General features: G+C 46.0%; 1 protein-coding gene across 1 annotated transcript; it reads right to left on the bottom strand.

The window, feature by feature from the left end:
• Positions 1 to 1,143: 1,143 nt before the first annotated feature.
• Positions 1,144 to 18,777, bottom strand: LOC143975735 (endonuclease domain-containing 1 protein-like). The gene is made up of 2 exons (XM_077478237.1): positions 18,428 to 18,777; positions 1,144 to 1,818 (listed from the first exon to the last, which is right to left on the bottom strand). The coding sequence occupies exons 1-2, from the start codon at positions 18,725 to 18,727 to the stop codon at positions 1,279 to 1,281; spliced, it is 840 nt and encodes a 279-aa protein (XP_077334363.1). The 5' UTR covers positions 18,728 to 18,777; the 3' UTR covers positions 1,144 to 1,278.
• Positions 18,778 to 20,623: the final 1,846 nt, after the last annotated feature.

Genomic DNA, 20,623 nt, shown 5'->3' with positions numbered 1-20,623 from the left:
TGGCATTGCTGAGCCCATCATCTACTAGGACCCCCAGGTCCTCCTCCATCCTAGATCCCCCCAGAGGTTCCCCTCCCCCCAGGTCCTTCTCCATCCTACATCCCCCCAGAGGTTCCCCTCCCCCCAGGTCCTCCTCCATCCTAGATCCCCCCAGAGGTTCCCCTCCCCCAGTCTATAGATTGCATGCAGATTTTTGCCACCCAAATACATTATTTAAAATTTTTCTACATTGAACCTCATTTGCCATGTAGTTGCCCCTCCCCCCATTCATTTGTTCAGATCTTCTTGGAAGGTTTCCACATCCTGCGGAGAAGTTATTGTCCTGCTTAGCTTCGTATCGTCCACAAATACAGAGATTGAGCTGTTTCCCCCATCCCCCTCCTCCAGGTCGTCTATGAACAAATTAAATAGGATTGGTCCCTGCACTACCCACCCTGACTCCCCATTTATCACCACACTCTGAACTCCCCTTGTAGCCAGTTTTCAGTCCATGTACTCCCCCTATGGTCCCAACACAGAACCTGGGGGACCCCACTACCTCATATGTTACAGAAATGAGTCCCTTAGATGACTCCACTTGCACAATTCTATCCAAGGTGGGGTGGGGGGGTGATAACTCAGCGGAGGAAAACCGGGCGCGTAGCACGTGACACAACTGAAGGAACGGGGCTCTAGGAGGTACTTCTGTACTGAACTGCTCATCGTCTTTAGGATGGCCATTCTCATGTAGTATAACTGGGGTGGTCACCACTGCTTTCTCCCACCTTTCAAAGCCCTGGAGAGTAGATAACTCTCGGAGCCTGTCATGTCCCCAGATAGGAGTATCTCTAGTAGGGTAGAAGATTCCCATCTAGTCTTTTAGCTGCATTCCATATTATTGTACATTGACACCAGAGTAGGCATAGTGATAGATGAAAGCCCCTCCCCCCCCCATTGTCCCCTCCAGTAGGTGCCGTGGTATCCAGCCCTTCAAACACATGGGATGGTGATTCAGAATCCAATTTTATATGAGGGGCTTATTTTTTGTCCAATTTTCTGATCGTGTGTGTGGGGCTTTACAGTGAGATATCAGTTGTGGGTGGAGTGCCTCTTTAACACATAAGTCATACATTCATGGAGAGGAAACATCAAATAATAAAGAGATGCTTTGAAGGAATTTATTAGAGATGATCACAGAACATAAAGGGAATCCTCATGGGTTGAGTCAAAACATTGTATGGTGGGTTACAACATAGAGAACACCCCTCCCCCATAGACCCCCCCCCCCACATGGAAGGATCACTGGCAGCCATTTTTGAATAGGATCACAGGTCCTTCATAGGTTTTGTTCAGAATCTCCTCCAGTTCTGAGAGGGTTTTGGTCACCGTATCATACGGACTGCTATTACGGCCCAGTCTTCCTTCCACTCTCTTGGTACCATCTCCCCGCACACAGCAAAATGCACTCCAGAAAAAGTCTGGCACATTGACGCGGTTCCTCAGCCACTTTCCTTTAGTTGGATTGAATCCGGAGACGATGACGCCACTAAGGATGTGCGTCTGGCTGCACGTGGACAGGATCTTGTCTCGTAGGAAGGTCTCGTAAACGTTCCAAGTCCCGCTATTAAAGGTGGCGTCTTGGGGCGCCATATTGGTATAGGTGAATGTGGAGAGCTGGGAACTAGAGCTGTGGTGCATGCTGGGATTGACGTGTCCCCGGCTGAGACCAGAGTTCCTGTAATCATCGTTCACGGCCTGACTCTCTATCACGTCATCTATGTGGATACTCATTGCAGAATTCGATGGCTGCAGCATGTCCTTATGGCCGATTCCCGCCAGCTGTGGGGAGAAGAAGAAGATAACCATGAAATCCAACAAACCAATGATGGAGAATCAATGTGATATCCAACCAATCAATGGTGGAGAATCAACATGACATTCAACCAATCAATGGTGGAGAATCAACATGACATCCAACCAATCAATGGTGGAGAATCAATCTGACATCCAATCAATCAATGGTGGAGAATCAACGTGACATCTAACCAATCAATGGTGGAGAAGCAACATGACATCCAACCAAACATTCATTGAGAATCAACGTGACATCCAACCAATCATTGATGGAGAATCAATGTGACATCCAACCAATCAATGGTGGAGAATCAACATGACATCCAACCAATCAATGATGGAGAATCAACGTGACATCCAACCAATCATTGATGGAGAATCAATGTGACATCCAACCAATCAATGGTGGAGAATCAACATGACATCCAACCAATCAATGATGGAGAATCAACGTGACATCCAACCAATCATTGATGGAGAATCAATGTGACATCCAACCAATCAATGGTGGAGAATCAACGTGATATCCAACCAATCAATGGTGGAGAAGCAACGTGACATCTAACCAATCATTGATGGAGAATCAACGTGACATCCAACCAATCAATGATGGAGAATCAACGTGACATCCAACCAATCAATGGTGGAGAAGCAACATGACATCCAACCAATCAATGATGGAGAATCAACGTGACATCCAACCAAACATTGATGGAGAATCAACGTGACATCCAACCAATCAATGGTGGAGAATCAACGTGACATCCAACCAATCAATGATGGAGAATCAACGGGACATCCAACCAATCATTGATGGAGAATCAACGTGACATCCAATCAATCAATGGTGGAGAAGCAACGTGACATCCAACCAATCAATGGTGGAGAATCAACGGGACATCCAACCAATCATTGATGGAGAATCAACGTGACATCCAATCAATCAATGGTGGAGAAGCAACGTGACATCCAACCAATCAATGGTGGAGAATCAACGGGACATCCAACCAATCAATGGTGGAGAATCAACGGGACATCCAACCAATCATTGATGGAGAATCAACGTGACATCCAATCAATCAATGGTGGAGAAGCAACGTGACATCCAACCAATCATTGATGGAGAATCAACGTGACATCCAATCAATCAATGGTGGAGAAGCAACGTGACATCCAACCAATCATTGATGGAGAATCAACGGGACATCCAACCAATCATTGATGGAGAATCAACGTGACATCCAATCAATCAATGGTGGAGAAGCAACGTGACATCCAACCAATCATTGATGGAGAATCAACGGGACATCCAACCAACCATTGATGGAGAATCAACGGGACATCCAACCAATCATTGATGGAGAATCAACGTGACATCCAATCAATCAATGGAGAATCAATGTGATATCCAACCAACTAGGAATGGGCCAAACACCCCCCCCCCCCCCCCCCCCGGGTTCGGTTCGCACCAGAACACTGTGATCAGGCAAAAAGTTCTAGCGAACACGCAAACCCCATTAAAGTCTATGGGACATGAACATGAAAAATCAAAAGTGCTAATTTTAAAGGCTCATATACAAGTTATTGTCCTAAAAAGTGTTTGGGGACCCGGGTCCTGCCCCAGGGGACATGGATCAATGCAATAAAAACGTTTTTAAAATGGCCGTTTTCTCGGGAGAAGTAATTTTAATAATGATTAAAGTGAAACAATAAAAATGAAATATTCCTTTAAATATCGTGCCTGAGGGGTCCCCTTGTTCTGCCTATAAAGTGGTGCATCTGTGTGATGTGTAGAACCTGCTGCAGCAAAATTACATTTCTAAAGGAAAAAATTTAATTTGCAACTGGGGCTCTTTCTATAAGTGGGGCTCTTTCTATAAGTGGGGCTCTTTCTATAAGTGGGGCTCTTTCTATAACTGGGGCTCTTTCTATAGCTGGGGCTCTTTCTATAAGTGGGGCTCTTTCTATAGCTGGGGCTCTTTCTATAAGTGGGGCTCTTTCTATAAGTGGGGCTCTTTCTATAACTGGGGCTCTTTGTATAAGTGGGGCTCTTTCTATATCTGGGGCTCTTTCTATAACTGGGGCTCTTTGTATAAGTGGGGCTCTTTCTATATCTGGGGCTCTTTCTATAACTGGGGCTCTTTCTATAAGTGGGGCTCTTTCTATAAGTGGGGCTCTTTCTATAACTGGGGCTCTTTCTATAACTGGGGCTCTTTCTATAACTGGGGCTCTTTCTATAAGTGGGGCTCTTTCTATAAGTGGGGCACTTTCTATATCTGGGGCTCTTTCTATATCTGGGGCTCTTTCTATAACTGGGGCTCTTTCTATAAGTGGGGCTCTTTCTATAGCTGGGGCTCTTTCTATAACTGGGGCTCTTTCTATAAGTGGAAGCACTTCTGACTCTGCACTTCATCGAATGCACAAAGCGAAGGGACACAAGAAAAAACATCAGACAGACATGAGGTGACCTTGTTTACCCCTTTAGCTCTTTCTACTTGTAATGTCCATTATCCACCACTCCTTCCGACAGCTCTGTCCTCTATCCTAAAACTATCTCTCCCTCACCCCTCTTCTCCCCTCATAATATATATATATCTCACCCTCACTTCTGTCCTCTCCTTATTACTGCACTCACCATCTCCTGCTAATTCTAAATCCACACACACTAAAAATCTCCAGGACCCTGGGGCATGTCCCTTCATATAAATCCCACTCCCATATTCCCTCCCTCACCCTCCTGCTTCTCCTAACCTCTGGAGATATATCCCCAAACCCCGGGCATCCATCATCAAACTGTACCCCATGCACCCATCACCCTGCACCCATCACCCTGCACCCATCACCCTGCACCCATCACCATGCACCCATCACCATGCACCCATCACCATGCACCCATCACCCTGCACCCATCACCCTGCACCCATCACCCTGCACCCATCACCCTGCACCCATCACCATGCACCCATCACCATGCACCCATCACCATGCACCCATCACCCTGCACCCATCACCATGCACCCATCACCCTGCACCCATCACCCTGCACCCATCACCATGCACCCATCACCCTGCACCCATCACCCTGCACCCATCACCCTGCACCCATCACCATGCACCCATCACCCTGCACCCATCACCCTGCACCCATCACCCTGCACCCATCACCCTGCACCCATCACCCTGCACCCATCACCATGCACCCATCACCCTGCACCCATCACCCTGCACCCATCACCCTGCACCCATCACCCTGCACCCATCACCATGCACCCATCACCCTGCACCCATCACCCTGCACCCATCACCCTGCACCCTCTGGCAGCAGCCGCAATCAACACAATTTAGTTCCCATTTCTATTCTTCCCAAGACCAGACTCCCTTTCTCTTGTGCCCTTTGGAACTCCCCCTCTGTCTGCAACAAACTCACCTCTCTACATGTCCTCTTTATCGCCAACTCATTTAACCGACTCGCCATCACCGAAACCTGGCTCCACGAATCCGACACTGCATCTTCCGCTGCCCTCTCCCATGGTGGTCTTCTCTGGACTCACTCCCCCAGATCCAGAGGATGGAAGGGAGGAGGTGTCGGAATCCTTCTAGCCCCACATAACACCTTTCAGGTACTTCCCCCACCTCCTCCTCTGTCTCTCTCCTCTTTGGACGCACACTGCATCCGTCTTTTCTCCAAGGATAGCCGTGATCTGCCGGCCCCCTGGACCAGTATCAACCATTCTTGATGAAAAGGTATGTACAACGATAATGCCCTACAATCAACCCTCTATATACGCACAAAGTGAAAAAAATCTATATAATATATATATATATATATGTGTATGTAAATCCTGAATAAACACACAAAGAAAATGAAAATAAAAGAAAATAATTAGTGATAATTAGGGATGAGCTGAACACCCCCCCCCCCGGTTCGGTTCGCACCAGAACTTTCGAACGGACCGAAAATTTGTGTGAACTTTAGAACCCCATTGAAGTCTATGGGACTCGAACGTTTGAAATAAAATGTGCTAATTTTAATGGCTAATATGCAAGATACTGTCCTAAAAAGGGTTTGGGGACCCGGGTCCTGCCCCAGGGGACATGGGTCAATGCCTAAAATGTTTTTCAAAACGGCCGTATAGGTTTAGGAGATATTTCTTGGAATATACTAGTACCGAGTATTAATATAGACTCATTTGATATAAAAGACTTAAAGTGGTTGTAAACCCTTACAACCAACTTTGACCTACAGGTAAGCCTAGATTAAGGCCTAGATTAAGGCTTACCTGTAGGTCAAAGTTGGTTGTAAGGGTTTACAACCACTTTAAAAATGGCCGTTTTGGCGGGAGCACTGATTTTAATGACGATTAAAGTGAAAAAAAAAAGTGAAATATTCCTTTAAATATGGTGCCTGGGGGGTGTCTGTAGTATGCCTGTGAAGTTCCACGGGTTTCCCGTGTTTAGAACAGTCCCTGCACAAAATGACATTAAACGGAAATAACACCATTTAAAACTGCTTGTGGTTTTAATGTTATATCTGGTTCCTGCAATATGGATGAAAATCATTGAGAAAAATGGCATGGGTAGCCCTCCCTGCCCATTACCAGCCTATTTGGGTCTTGTACACATATTAAGGGGAACCCCGTACCCATATTAAAAAAAAGGAAATGCGTGTGGCCCCCAGGCCCTATATACTCAGAACAGCAGTATACAGGCGGTGCAAACAAGACAGGGACTGTGTAGGTTTGTTGTGTTAAGTTGAATCTGTTTGTCATTTTCAACCGGTACATTTTTAAAGTGTAGCTCCAGTCAAAAAAACTATTTTTAAGCTTTTTGGAAAACATAGGGAAGGGTTATCACCCCTGTATAATTTGTTTTGTCGTCCATCTTTTTTCATCTCACTTGCTGCTGTCTCCTTCCGTTTGCAAGTAGGAGATGTTTGTAAGTTGGATGTTTGAAAGTAGGGGCCTGCCCTATATGCTCTGCAGAAATGGTGGAACAAGGTGTTGGTTTTGCCACAACATTGTAAGCCCTCAAAGTGACTCTTGGTGGGCGCTGGAGCGCCCTGCTGTGAACGATTATATCAAGAATTGTAATTACATGTCATTGTTGAACAGTGGTAGAAAAATTGACCTTTGGTGGTTGTGGTGCTGGTGCCACAACACTATAAGTTCTCACAGTTACCCATTCCCGCATGGTAGGCATGGTTGGACGCATCCAGTATTTAGCCACGAGCTTTCGTGCAGTAAACAGCATAGAGTGAAAAAATGTAGACAAATACTTATCAACAGAGGAAATATGCTGAGTAGGCAACTCTTAGGGTCAAGTTGAAGGGGTGAACCCATGTGGTCGTGTAGGAACTTAATAATCTGCCCCAAAACTCCTGGATTATTGGGCATTGCCAGAGGAGATGATAGAAAGTACCAGTCGTACACGAGCATCTGGGACACTTCGGGTCATAGTCAGGATGATACTTAGCTATCCGGACAGGGGTGAGGTATGACTTATGCACCACATAGTACTGCGTTAGTCGGTCAGGTAAGTTAAGAGAAGCCTGTTTAATGTTCTCAAGGGCATCCTCCCATTCCTCCCCATCACAGGGACCTATGTCCTCTTCCCATCTCATCCTAGCCATTCAGTGATTTGCGCCACCAAGCGGGCCCGGAGTAAGCCGTATAAAGTCGAAATCAATTTAGTCGGTTCGTCCCCCATAATTACGTCTGTCGAAGCCAACGACTGCACATTCAGGAAGTCCTGAGCAAATTGCGCACGGAGCTCGTGTCGCAATTGCAAGTAGCGAAAGTGCATGTGAGGGGGTATGTTAAATTCCACTTGTAAGGAGGGAAAATCCCTTACGCCCATAGGAGTCACCACCTGGTGCAGATAGAGTATCCCCCTAGAAGCCCACAAGTCTACATCGGGTAAGCTATACAACTCGCGAAGTAGGGGGTTGCGCCATAACGGTGTATGTGAGTGGTGATAGTCAGCTCCCAGTAATCTAAGGGCCAGCTTCCAAATACTCCGGTGGTGTGGCAGGATCCGGGCCCGGGCATCCCTTACCCCACCACCACGAAAAATCATCTGCAGAGGAGTATCAGTAGGGGATTCACCCCTCCCGCCCACCAAGGCCTGGTGTCTGTGACTATCCGCTCTATGAAGGTGATAAAAATGGGAAACCTGGGCTGCTATGTAGTATGTGTGGAAATCAGGGAGAGCCAAATCCCCCCCATAGATGTCGGGTTTTTAAGTGTGTTCCATGCCAACTTATGTCTAGATGGGCCCCAAATAAAGGTGTTCAGAACACCGTCCAGCGTTTTAAAGAACGCCACCAGGACCATGACGGGGGAATGCCAAAGTACATAAAGGAGCTTAGGCAGTAGGATCATTTTAGTAATATTGACCCGTCCCATAACCCCGATGGGGAGACGGGACCATGCCTTAGTCTTCTCCCTCACATACAGAAGCAGTGGTTCAAGATTGCAATGGATATACTCCCTGGGCTCCCTCGTGACCTGCACTCCCAGATACTGGATGGAAGATACCCTGGAGAGCGGGAGAGAAGCCGCACCCCGGTCCGGGGGGAACAAGTCAAGGGGCAAAACTTGCGACTCGGTCCAATTAATACGCAGACCGGAATGACCACCAAACTCCTCTATGACCCCCAGGTCAGCTCCCAACGACTGGCCCGAGTCTTCTAAATACAGTAAAGTATCATCTGCATACATACTTACCAACTCCACCAGAGAGCCACGTCAGAGGCCTACTATATCCGGGTGTGCCCGAAGTGCAGCAGCCAATGGTTCTGCCACCAACGCATATAGCATAGGAGAGAGCGGACAACCCTGACGTGTGCCACGGCCCAACTGAAAGGGGTCCGACACCCATCCATTAACCGCTACTCTAGCCATTGGACGATAATATAGGAGAGTAATCCATTTAATAAAATTGGGGCCAAATCCAAATTTACCCAAGTATTCCCAAAGATAATTCCACTCAATGGAATCAAACGCCTTAGCGGCATCCAGTGACACTACCACTAGACATGTGCAAAAGGAAAAAAATTGTTTAGTTTCGTTTCGTTTTAATTCGTTAATTCATTAATTTCGTTTAGTTATATTCGTTAACTTCCTTAAATTCGTTTTCGTATTTCGTTTAGTTTTCTACTGAATTTGAAAAATCGGCCACATTCGACATTATTTCAACGAAATTCGAAAATATTTCAACGAAATTCGAAAATATTTCTACCGGATTCGAAATGATTTCAACGTGATTCAACATTATTTCAACCACAGTCGAAAATATTTTGTGGCCCGACTTTAGGGCCATGTATCTCGGGGTCACTTGGTGCTAGAAACTCCAAATTTGGATATGTTGTAGTGTTAGTACTATTGTGTTTCCATGCCAAATTTGGGGTTTCTAGCTATAAGTAACCCCGAGATATGTGGCCCCAAAATCGGGTCGCAAAATGTCATTCTCTGCTCTAATAACTAATAACATTTTGCGACCCGATTTCGGGGCCACATATCTCGGGGTCACTTATAGATAGAAACCCCAAATTTTGTATGCGAACACAATAATACTAGCACTACAACATATCCAAATTTGGAGTTTCTAGCACCAATTGACCCCGAGATACATGGCCCTAAAGTCGGGTCACAAAATATTTTCGAATGCGGTTGAAATAATGTTGAATTGTGTTGAAATCATTTAGAATGCAGTTGAAATAATGTCGAATCATGTCGAATTCATTCGTTATATTTCTTTCGTATTCGTTGTAATTTGTTATTTTTTAATTCGGACATTCGGATGCATCCGAATGTCCGAAAGATGCAAAATTCGGCCGAATTTCGATTCGTTACGAAACGAATTGCACAAGCCTAACTACCACCCTCGACCCCACTCTGTCATGCTCAGCCTGGATATTCATATATAAACGAGGGATATTAATGGCCGTGTTCTTCCCGGGCATAAATCCCGCTTGATCAGGGTGAATAAGTGATAGGATGATGCCACTCAAACGGGTGGCAAGTACTTTAGCCAAAATTTTAATATCTGCCTGGAGCAGCGAGATGGGGCGGTAGGAATCCGGGGAGTGGGGATCCTTTCCTGGCTTGGGTATCACTATAATAACAGCCTGCCGTAGAGTATCCGGTAGGGACTCGGAGTCAAATATGTGTGTATATAATCTCAACAATTCTGTCACTAGTATCTCAGAGTAGTGGGCATAGAAGTCCAGGGGAATACCATCCAGTCCAGGGGCCTTAGCCGCTGCAAGGGATGCCACCGCTAGCCTAATCTCATCTGCCGATATCGGGGCCTCAAGAGTCTCAACCTGAGCCTCGGAGAGGTGGGGAAGAGAGACATCCCGGAGGTACGCCCCGTCTCAGTTCTCGGCGTACGTACCTGCGACTCATAGTCATGGCCACTGTTGGTGGATCAGTCACCTCCTCACCCCCACTGTCAGTCAACGAAACCACCACCGGAGGTTTGGAGTCCCGATGCGCCAAGTAGGCCAACAACTTTCCTGCCCTCTCCCCCTGCTCGAACACCCGTTGTTTAACAAAAAACAGCTTTTGCTTAGCCTGTTCAATGTGGAGATGATCTACTATCCTCGTGTGGTGTCTTAGTATCTGGGCCTTAGCAGGTGTGGGGTCAGTGGTGAAGTCAGTGGTCACCGAGTCCAGCTCCCTCAGGGCATTGGACTGCAAAGTCTTGGAGGTGCGCTTCAACCGGTTGATCCGGTGTGTGGATCATATATGCAGTTTAAAAGCCTCCCAGGTACAATCAGCCGAAGCCGTTCCCTGATTAGTATTAAAAAAAAACTGCCATTCACCCCCTAAATCTTCACTGTCACTCAAGGCGGTTAACCAGAAGGGGTGAAGCCGCCATGGTTTTGGTCCAGTAGGCCGGGTCAATGAGAACGTTGCCCAGCAAGGGGCGTGGTCTGACAGTGATCTGGCACAATAGCCCGTGTCTACTAGCCTGGGTAACAACTGACCGGACACAGCAATATAATCAATACAGGACATGGTGGAATGAGTTGCGGAGAAACAGGAGTAAACACGTTTAGTCGGATATTTAAATCGCCACAGATCAGTAAGAGAGAATTCCTGAAACGTGCGGCCTAGGCCAGTGTCCCCCTGTGGAGGGCCCCCTCGATTAGAGCTCATTCTATCCACCCCCTGGATTCAAAACCATATTAAAATCCCCCAGCCAAATTGCTGGGACATTGGGATGTTGAGCCATAAAAAAGAGTCCCTCCGTAATTAGTCTGTGATCATATGGCGGGGTACATAATAGGCGAGAATAATGTATTGTTCACCGTGCAACAAGCAGTGTAGAAATATATATCTGCCCTGCGGGTCTGTCTGCAAAGAAACCAAGGAAAACGGTGCTGTCTTAGATATCAATACAGACACCCCGCGAGAATAGGACGTATGGGTGGCGTGGGAGGCCCAGCCAATCCACGGGCGACGCAAAGCTATTTGCAATCTTCCAGTGACATGCGTCTCCACCAGAACTGTGATATCCGCTCTATAAGTTTTAAGACACCCAAACACTGCCGCCCCTTTATTTTATCCCGAATCCCCCGGACATTCCACGTCAGCAACTTCAGGGTACCCATTGTATGGTTCTATTCTACACTCTCCAACCCACATCTCCAACCCACATCTCCAACCCACATCTCCAACCCACATCTCCAACCCACATCTCCAACCCACATCTCCATCCCACATCTCCATCCCACATCTCCAACCCACATCTCCAACCCACATCTCCAACCCACATCTCCAACCCACATCTCCAACCCACATCTCCAACCCACATCTCCAACCCACATCTCCATCCCACATCTCCATCCCACATCTCCAACCCACATCTCCATCCCACATCTCCAACCCACATCTCCAACCCACATCTCCAACCCACATCTCCAACCCACATCTCCATCCCACATCTCCATCCCACATCTCCAACCCACATCTCCAACCCACATCTCCAACCCACATCTCCAACCCACATCTCCAACCCACATCTCCAACCCACATCTCCAACCCACATCTCCATCCCACATCTCCAACCCACATCTCCAACCCACATCTCCAACCCACATCTCCAACCCACATCTCCAACCCACATCTCCAACCCACATCTCCAACCCACATCTCCAACCCACATCTCCAACCCACATCTCCAACCCACATCTCCATCCCACATCTCCATCCCACATCTCCATCCCACATCTCCAACCCACATCTCCAACTCTCCAACCCACATCTCCATCCCACATCTCCAACCCACATCTCCAACCCACATCTCCAACCCACATCTCCAACCTACATCTTCAACCTCTCTTCTGGCATCTCCCCCAACGCTCTAAAAACATTCACTTGTCAGACCCCATACTTCACTGGACCCATCCAATCCTAACAACCTACGCCCCATCTCCTCGCTCCCCGTCTCCTCGCTCCCCGTCTCCTCGCTCCCCGTCTCCTCGCTCACCTTCTTATCCAAACTACTGGAACGTCTGGTCTACAACCGACTGAGCGTCCACCTCGCTGATAATGTCCTTCTTCATCCCCTTCAGTCTGGATTTCGTCCTCAACACTCCACAGAAACTCCTCTCCTAAAACTAACAAACGATCTACTAACGGCCAAAACCAATCGACATTATTCTGTCCTCCTCCTCCTGGACCTCTCTGCTGCCTTTGATATGGTTGACCACCCCCCTCCCCCCCTCCTCTTTCTCAAAAAACTCCACACCTTTGGTCTCTGTGACTGCACTCTCCCCTCCTCCTCAAAAAACTCCACACCTTTGGTCTCCGTGACTGTACTCTCCCCCTCCTCCTCAAAAAACTCCACACCTTTGGTCTCAGTGACTGTACTCTCCCCCTCCTCCTCAAAAAACTCCACACCTTTGGTCTCCGTGACTGTACTCTCCCCCTCCTTCTCAAAAAAACTCCACACCTTTGGTCTCTGTGACTGTACTCTCCCCTCCTCCTCAAAAAACTCCACACCTTTTGTCTCTGTGACTGTACTCTCCCCCTCCTCCTCAAAAAAACTCCACACCTTTTGTCTCTGTGACTGTACTCTCCCCCTCCTCCTCAAAAAAACTCCACACCTTTTGTCTCTGTGACTGTACTCTCCCCCTCCTTCTCAAAAAAACTCCACACCTTTGGTCTCCGTGACTGTACTCTCCCCTCCTCCTCAAAAAACTCCACACCTTTGGTCTCTGTGACTGTACTCTCCCCTCCTCCTCAAAAAACTCCACACCTTTGGTCTCTGCGACTGTACTCTCCCCTCCTCCTCAAAAAACTCCACACCTTTGGTCTCTGTGACTGTACTCTCCCCTCCTCCTCAAAAAAACTCCACACCTTTTGTCTCTGTGACTGTACTCTCCCCCTCCTTCTCAAAAAAACTCCACACCTTTGGTCTCCGTGACTGTACTCTCCCCTCCTCCTCAAAAAACTCCACACCTTTGGTCTCTGTGACTGTACTCTCCCCTCCTCCTCAAAAAACTCCACACCTTTGGTCTCTGCGACTGTACTCTCCCCTCCTCCTCAAAAAACTCCACACCTTTGGTCTCTGCGACTGTACTCTCCCCCTCCTCCTCAAAAAACTCCACACCTTTGGTCTCTGCGACTGTACTCTCCCCCTCCTCAAAAAAACTCCACACCTTTGGTCTCCGTGACTGTACTCTCCCCCTCCTCCTCAAAAAACTCCACACCTTTGGTCTCTGTGACTGTACTCTCCCCCTCCTCCTCAAAAAACTCCACACCTTTTGTCTCTGTGACTGTACTCTCCCCCTCCTCCTCAAAAAAACTCCACACCTTTTGTCTCTGTGACTGTACTCTCCCCCTCCTTCTCAAAAAAACTCCACACCTTTGGTCTCCGTGACTGTACTCTCCCCTCCTCCTCAAAAAACTCCACACCTTTGGTCTCTGTGACTGTACTCTCCCCTCCTCCTCAAAAAACTCCACACCTTTGGTCTCTGCGACTGTACTCTCCCCTCCTCCTCAAAAAACTCCACACCTTTGGTCTCTGCGACTGTACTCTCCCCCTCCTCCTCAAAAAACTCCACACCTTTGGTCTCTGCGACTGTACTCTCCCCCTCCTCAAAAAAACTCCACACCTTTGGTCTCCGTGACTGTACTCTCCCCCTCCTCCTCAAAAAACTCCACACCTTTGGTCTCTGTGACTGTACTCTCCCCCTCCTCCTCAAAAAACTCCACACCTTTGGTCTCTGTGACTGTACTCTCCCCCTCCTCCTCAAAAAACTGCACACCTTTGGTCTCTGTGACTGTACTCTCCCCCTCCTCCTCAAAAAACTGCACACCTTTGGTCTCTGTGACTGTACTCTCCCCCTCCTCCTCAAAAAACTCCACACCTTTGGTGAGGAGTCCTCATCATTACACGGTCATTGGCGAGGAGTCCTCATCATTACACGGTCATTGGTGAAGTCCTCATCATTGGCAGTGGCAGTGAGGTGACAGTGGGGTGGCAGTGAGGTGGCAGTGGGGTGGCAGTGAGGTGGCAGTGAGGTAACAGTGGGGTGGCAGTGGGGTGACAGTGGAGTGACAGTGGGGTGGCAGTGAGGTGGCAGTGGAGTAACAGTGGGGTGGCAGTGAGGTGGCAGTGGAGTAACAGTGGGGTGGCGGTGCGGTGGCGGTGCGGTGGCGGTGGGGTGGCGGTGTGGTGGCGGTGGGGTGATTTGGTGAATGTTTGTTACTAGTGGCAACTACACCGCTACACAAGATTCACACAACTTTCACCCAAGACTCAGTCTGGTAATTGCCCCTCCTCAGAGCTTTCACTGATATTAATACTACTCCCATGGCATATGTTAAGTATTACTTTACAATACTCCATTATTACTACTAGTGTTCATGACCCCCCCACCCCCACCCCCTTTACTATTCTAATATAAGGTACTCCATTACTACACTGAGTATTCCTTCTTCATGCTACAATTTTCATTCTTTCACTTACAATTCCCGACTGTTACCATTTTCCACAAAGCCCCCCCACTATTACTCCTAAATGTAGTAGTATTCACTCCCCTCCCCCCTATTACTCCAGCATTCTTCCATCTCTTATCCTCCACAATACTCTCTTTCTATAAGCATTTATTCCCTATGACCCCCTATAACCCCCATGACCCCCTATAACCCCCTATGATGCCCTATGACCCCCTATAACCCCCATGACCCCCTATAACCCCTTCCCTATTACTCTACAACACTCATCATTAAAGCAAGTATTCTTCATCCTTCCTCTATAATATTACAGTATTGTTACACCTCATCCCTCAGCTATTACTCTACAATCCCCCAATGTTATAACGAGGTTCCCTGAAGCCCCCCAGTGTTATAATACTTCAATATTACCATTTCCCATGTCCCTCCACTAATACTGTACTTATCAATGACAACTTCCCATGAGCCCTTCTCCGTCCGTATTACAGCATTTCATTTCTAATACTTCCAAATTGTTACCTCTGTTATCCCTAAAATACTCCATTATTACTCAATAATACTCCTCCATTACCAATATCTATGGCTCCTCCACTTTTATTATACAATACTCACCTATTACTATTTTCCATGAAGCCCTCCATTATTACTCTACAATTATACTCCACTATTACTATTTTCCATGAAGCCTCCATTATTACTCTACAATTATACTCCACTATTACTATTTTCCATGAAGCCTCCATTATTACTCCACAATTAGATCCCACTATTACTATTTTCCATGAAGCCTCCATTATTACTCTACAATTATACTCCACTATTACTATTTTCCATGAAGCCTCCATTATTACTCTACAATTATACTCCACTATTACTATTTTCCATGAAGCCTCCATTATTACTCTACAATTAGATCCCACTATTACTATTTTCCATGAAGCCTCCATTATTACTCCACAATTAGATCCCATTATTACTATTTTCCATGAAGCCCTCCATTATTACTCCACAATTAGATCCCACTATTACTATTTTCCATGAAGCCTCCATTATTACTCTACAATTATACTCCACTATTACTATTTTCCATGAAGCCTCCATTATTACTCTACAATTAGATCCCACTATTACTATTTTCCATGAAGCCTCCATTATTACTCCACAATTAGATCCCATTATTACTATTTTCCATGAAGCCCTCCATTATTACTCTACAATTAGATCCCACTATTACTATTTTCCATGAAGCCTCCATTATTACTCCACAATTAGATCCCACTATTACTATTTTCCATGAAGCCTCCATTATTACTCCACAATTAGATCCCACTATTACTATTTTCCATGAAGCCTCCATTATTACTCCACAATTAGATCCCACTATTACTATTTTCCATGAAGCCTCCATTATTACTCCACAATTAGATCCCATTATTACTATTTTCCATGAAGCCTCCATTATTTACTCCACAATTAGATCCCACTATTACTATTTTCCATGAAGCCTCCATTATTACTTCACAATTACATCCCACTATTACTATTTTCCATGAAGCCTCCATTATTACTCCACAATTAGATCCCATTATTACTATTTTCCATGAAGCCTCCATTATTACTCCACAATTAGATCCCATTATTACTATTTTCCATGAAGCCTCCATTATTACTCTACAATTAGATCCCACTATTACTATTTTCCATGAAGCCTCCATTATTACTCTACAATTAGATCCCACTATTACTATTTTCCATGAAGCCTCCATTATTACTCCACAATTACATCCCACTATTACTATTTTCCATGAAGCCTCCATTATTACTCCACAATTAGATCCCACTATTACTATTTTCCATGAAGACCTCCATTATTACTCTACAATTATACTCCATTATTACTATTTTCCATGAAGCCTCCATTATTACTCTACAATTAGACTCCACTATTACTATTTTCCATGAAGCCTCCATTATTACTCCACAATTAGATCCCACTATTACTATTTTCCATGAAGCCTCCATTATTACTCTACAATTAGATCCCACTATTACTATTTTCCATGAAGCCTCCATTATTACTCCACAATTAGATCCCACTATTACTATTTTCCATGAAGCCTCCATTATTACTCCACAATTATACTCCACTATTACTATTTTCCATGAAGCCTCCATTATTACTCCACAATTAGATCCCATTATTACTATTTTCCATGAAGCCTCCATTATTTACTCCACAATTAGATCCCACTATTACTATTTTCCATGAAGCCTCCATTATTACTTCACAATTACATCCCACTATTACTATTTTCCATGAAGCCTCCATTATTACTCCACAATTAGATCCCATTATTACTATTTTCCATGAAGCCTCCATTATTACTCCACAATTAGATCCCATTATTACTATTTTCCATGAAGCCTCCATTATTACTCTACAATTAGATCCCACTATTACTATTTTCCATGAAGCCTCCATTATTACTCTACAATTAGATCCCACTATTACTATTTTCCATGAAGCCTCCATTATTACTCCACAATTACATCCCACTATTACTATTTTCCATGAAGCCTCCATTATTACTCCACAATTAGATCCCACTATTACTATTTTCCATGAAGACCTCCATTATTACTCTACAATTATACTCCATTATTACTATTTTCCATGAAGCCTCCATTATTACTCTACAATTAGACTCCACTATTACTATTTTCCATGAAGCCTCCATTATTACTCCACAATTAGATCCCACTATTACTATTTTCCATGAAGACCTCCATTATTACTCTACAATTATACTCCATTATTACTATTTTCCATGAAGCCTCCATTATTACTCTACAATTAGACTCCACTATTACTATTTTCCATGAAGCCTCCATTATTACTCTACAATTAGATCCCACTATTACTATTTTCCATGAAGCCTCCATTATTACTCTACAATTAGACTCCACTATTACTATTTTCCATGAAGCCTCCATTATTACTCTACAATTAGATCCCACTATTACTATTTTCCATGAAGCCTCCATTATTACTCCACAATTAGATCCCACTATTACTATTTTCCATGAAGCCTCCATTATTACTCTACAATTAGATCCCACTATTACTATTTTCCATGAAGCCTCCATTATTACTCCACAATTAGATCCCACTATTACTATTTTCCATGAAGCCTCCATTATTACTCTACAATTAGATCCCACTATTACTATTTTCCATGAAGCCTCCATTATTACTCCACAATTCGATCTCACTTATTATTAGTCCCCGGAGCCCTCAGCTAGATATCTCTGGTCTCTCCTCCAGCCCCCTCCCCCTCCATTCTGTACCCCTGGCTTCTCTTTTATTAGATATCCATCATGCTGGAAGATTTCTGTTATGGATGAGTAACAGTTCCCTTCTCTCAGTAATACATTCTTTGTCTGTGGAAAGGAGGTAAGTCGCAGGAGTACAGGTAGATGTCCTGAGGATGGACGAGTCTCCATTTGTCATTGTCTACAGTCATCCCTAGCCTGACTCTCCATTCTACATTCAATGTCATGTAAAGGTAGACATCCCTCCCCCATCAATACTTCAGATCTGCTTATGGTGTCCCTATTCTTACCATGGGCTCCAGGTACCAATTGCTGGAGGATAGGTCAGGCCTGGACGTGGTGGAGACCTCCAGGATATAGGCTGAATAGATGGGTACCCGAGCTAAGCGATGGTATAGGGTGGCATAATAATAGTTCCCTCCCAGGCGTTGGCAGATATTGGCCGTGGCATTGGAGGAAAGCCCCAGTGGCTCCTGTCCCTGGTAGAAGAAATTCTTGCAGCTGGGTACATCGGTGAAGTGCTGAAGAACCTCACAAGACGCCCCACAACAGAAGAGCAGCAGAACCAGAGACAGGTTCAGGCAAGTCATCGTTCTAGGTGAAGGTGTGAAGCCTGGTGGTCACTTCATCCATGTGAAGGAAATATATGTGCACACACCGTGGAGATCAAACAACAGATGAACAAACAGAAATGGTTCACACCAACCCTGACCTCCTTCAAAGTGTGGAGAAAAACACAGCAAGTCCTATCTATCCGAAAATAGAATCTCCGGGACTTACCTGTGTGACCTCTCGTTCAGCCACGTTGCACTCAGCCCTCAATGGCTCCTCTCCTTGGAATCTCTCTGCCACGGTTCTCAGGTTCTGCTGCTTGATGACTTCTTCTGCATTAAACTCCACCAAGGACGTCTCTTCAGGGTCTACATGCCTAAATCAACATTCCCTAATAGGCTCAGGCCTCCTGAACCCAGCAAGAGTGTGGCCAAGCATGGCCGCTTGTTATCTGGCTTTGCCGTACTTCCTGGTTTCTCCAGCTTTCTCTTTAGGCACAACTTGTTGCCCGTTGCAGTTTGTTTGGTTGGTGCAATGTAGGTCTTTCTAGTAGTGTGCCTGCCCTGTGTTTCCCGACTACAACTTTCCTGACTCTGGTTTTCACATTTTAATCTTTTTACAATTGGTAGCATTTCCCAACTGCATGTCTGGCCTAGTGTCAGGTACTGACTCCACCTGGCTGGATACAAGCCTCTCTAACAATTGGCTGCCACCAGTGAGGCCATCGTTCTAATAGCCCTCATGGACGGGCTATCAGGGATCTCATGCAGCAAGTGCTCATTGCCCTTCCCATGCAGCAATCGCTCATTTTCATGCACATGTCATGAGCATAGATGCTTAACTAGAATGTTCATGCGCATGAGCATTGGTGCATACATGCACACGCATGTGACTACAGGTCTTGGGGCCTATTTAAGTCCTGGTCTGCCTGGCCTCAGTGCTGAATTGTCTTCAGCTTTGGTTCCTGTAATACTAATTCCTGAAAGCCTACTTAAACAGGAAGTAAACCCTGATGAGTTTACTTCCTCTTTCATTCCCTGCAAAGGCAAAGCATAATGGACTACTATGCATCGCATCGCATCACATCGCATCGCATAGTAGCCCATTATGTGTCACTTACCTGACACAGGAGCCAGCGAAGTCGCCGCTGTCCCCTGTAGTCCGGCGCATCCATCTTCTTGGTGGGGTCTCGCAGTTCCACCGCTGTCATTCGGCGAAGCCGCGATGACGTCACTCCCGCGCATGCGCACGGGAGCCGACACGCGCGGCAGCTCCGTTGCTGAGAATGCCGCGCTCAGTGCGCCTGCGCGCCGCTGACAGCGGTGCCTGTTTTCGGGCAAATATCTCCTAAACCATATAGGTTTAGGAGATATTTCTTGGACCTACAGGTAAGTCTTACTCTATGCTTACCTGTAGGTCAAAGTGGTTTGTAAGGGTTTACAACCACTTTAACTTGTTCCTGACCTGGCTATGCATAACATTTCTCTTGGTTCGTCCCTGTATTACCGACCTGGGCTTGGACTTTTGACCAGGATTCCACCTCCTGATTTGGAACCTCATTGCCAGCACGTTACCAACTTCTGCCTGTTCCTGACCTTGAACTTGATCCTGATCCTGCACCTATCTGCCTGGCTGCTACTGAACATAGCTTGTGACCTGACTGCATACTGCCACTTGAAGGACTCCTGTGTTCCTAAGTTCCAGTTCACAGCTCCATCTTCCTGGCACCTGCGCCCTTCCACCACCAGGGGTGCTTGGACGGGAATTGTGTAAGGGGCCACCCTTGTCATCTTGGACTCCACAGTCAGGTATGTGACAGAGCCTACTGCACAAGTTACCAATGGCTTTATGAGGCACTCAGATCCAACCTCAGATCTTACTAACCACGGGACACAGCATGAAGAACTCAGATCCAACCCCAGATGTTACCAACC

This window comes from Lithobates pipiens, unplaced genomic scaffold (assembly GCF_037356315.1).
Source record: "Lithobates pipiens isolate NorthernLeopardFrog02 unplaced genomic scaffold, aLitPip1_a1.2 Scaffold_13, whole genome shotgun sequence".
Lineage (NCBI taxonomy): Eukaryota > Metazoa > Chordata > Amphibia > Anura > Ranidae > Lithobates > Lithobates pipiens.
This window is presented reverse-complemented; position numbering and strand designations above follow the sequence as displayed.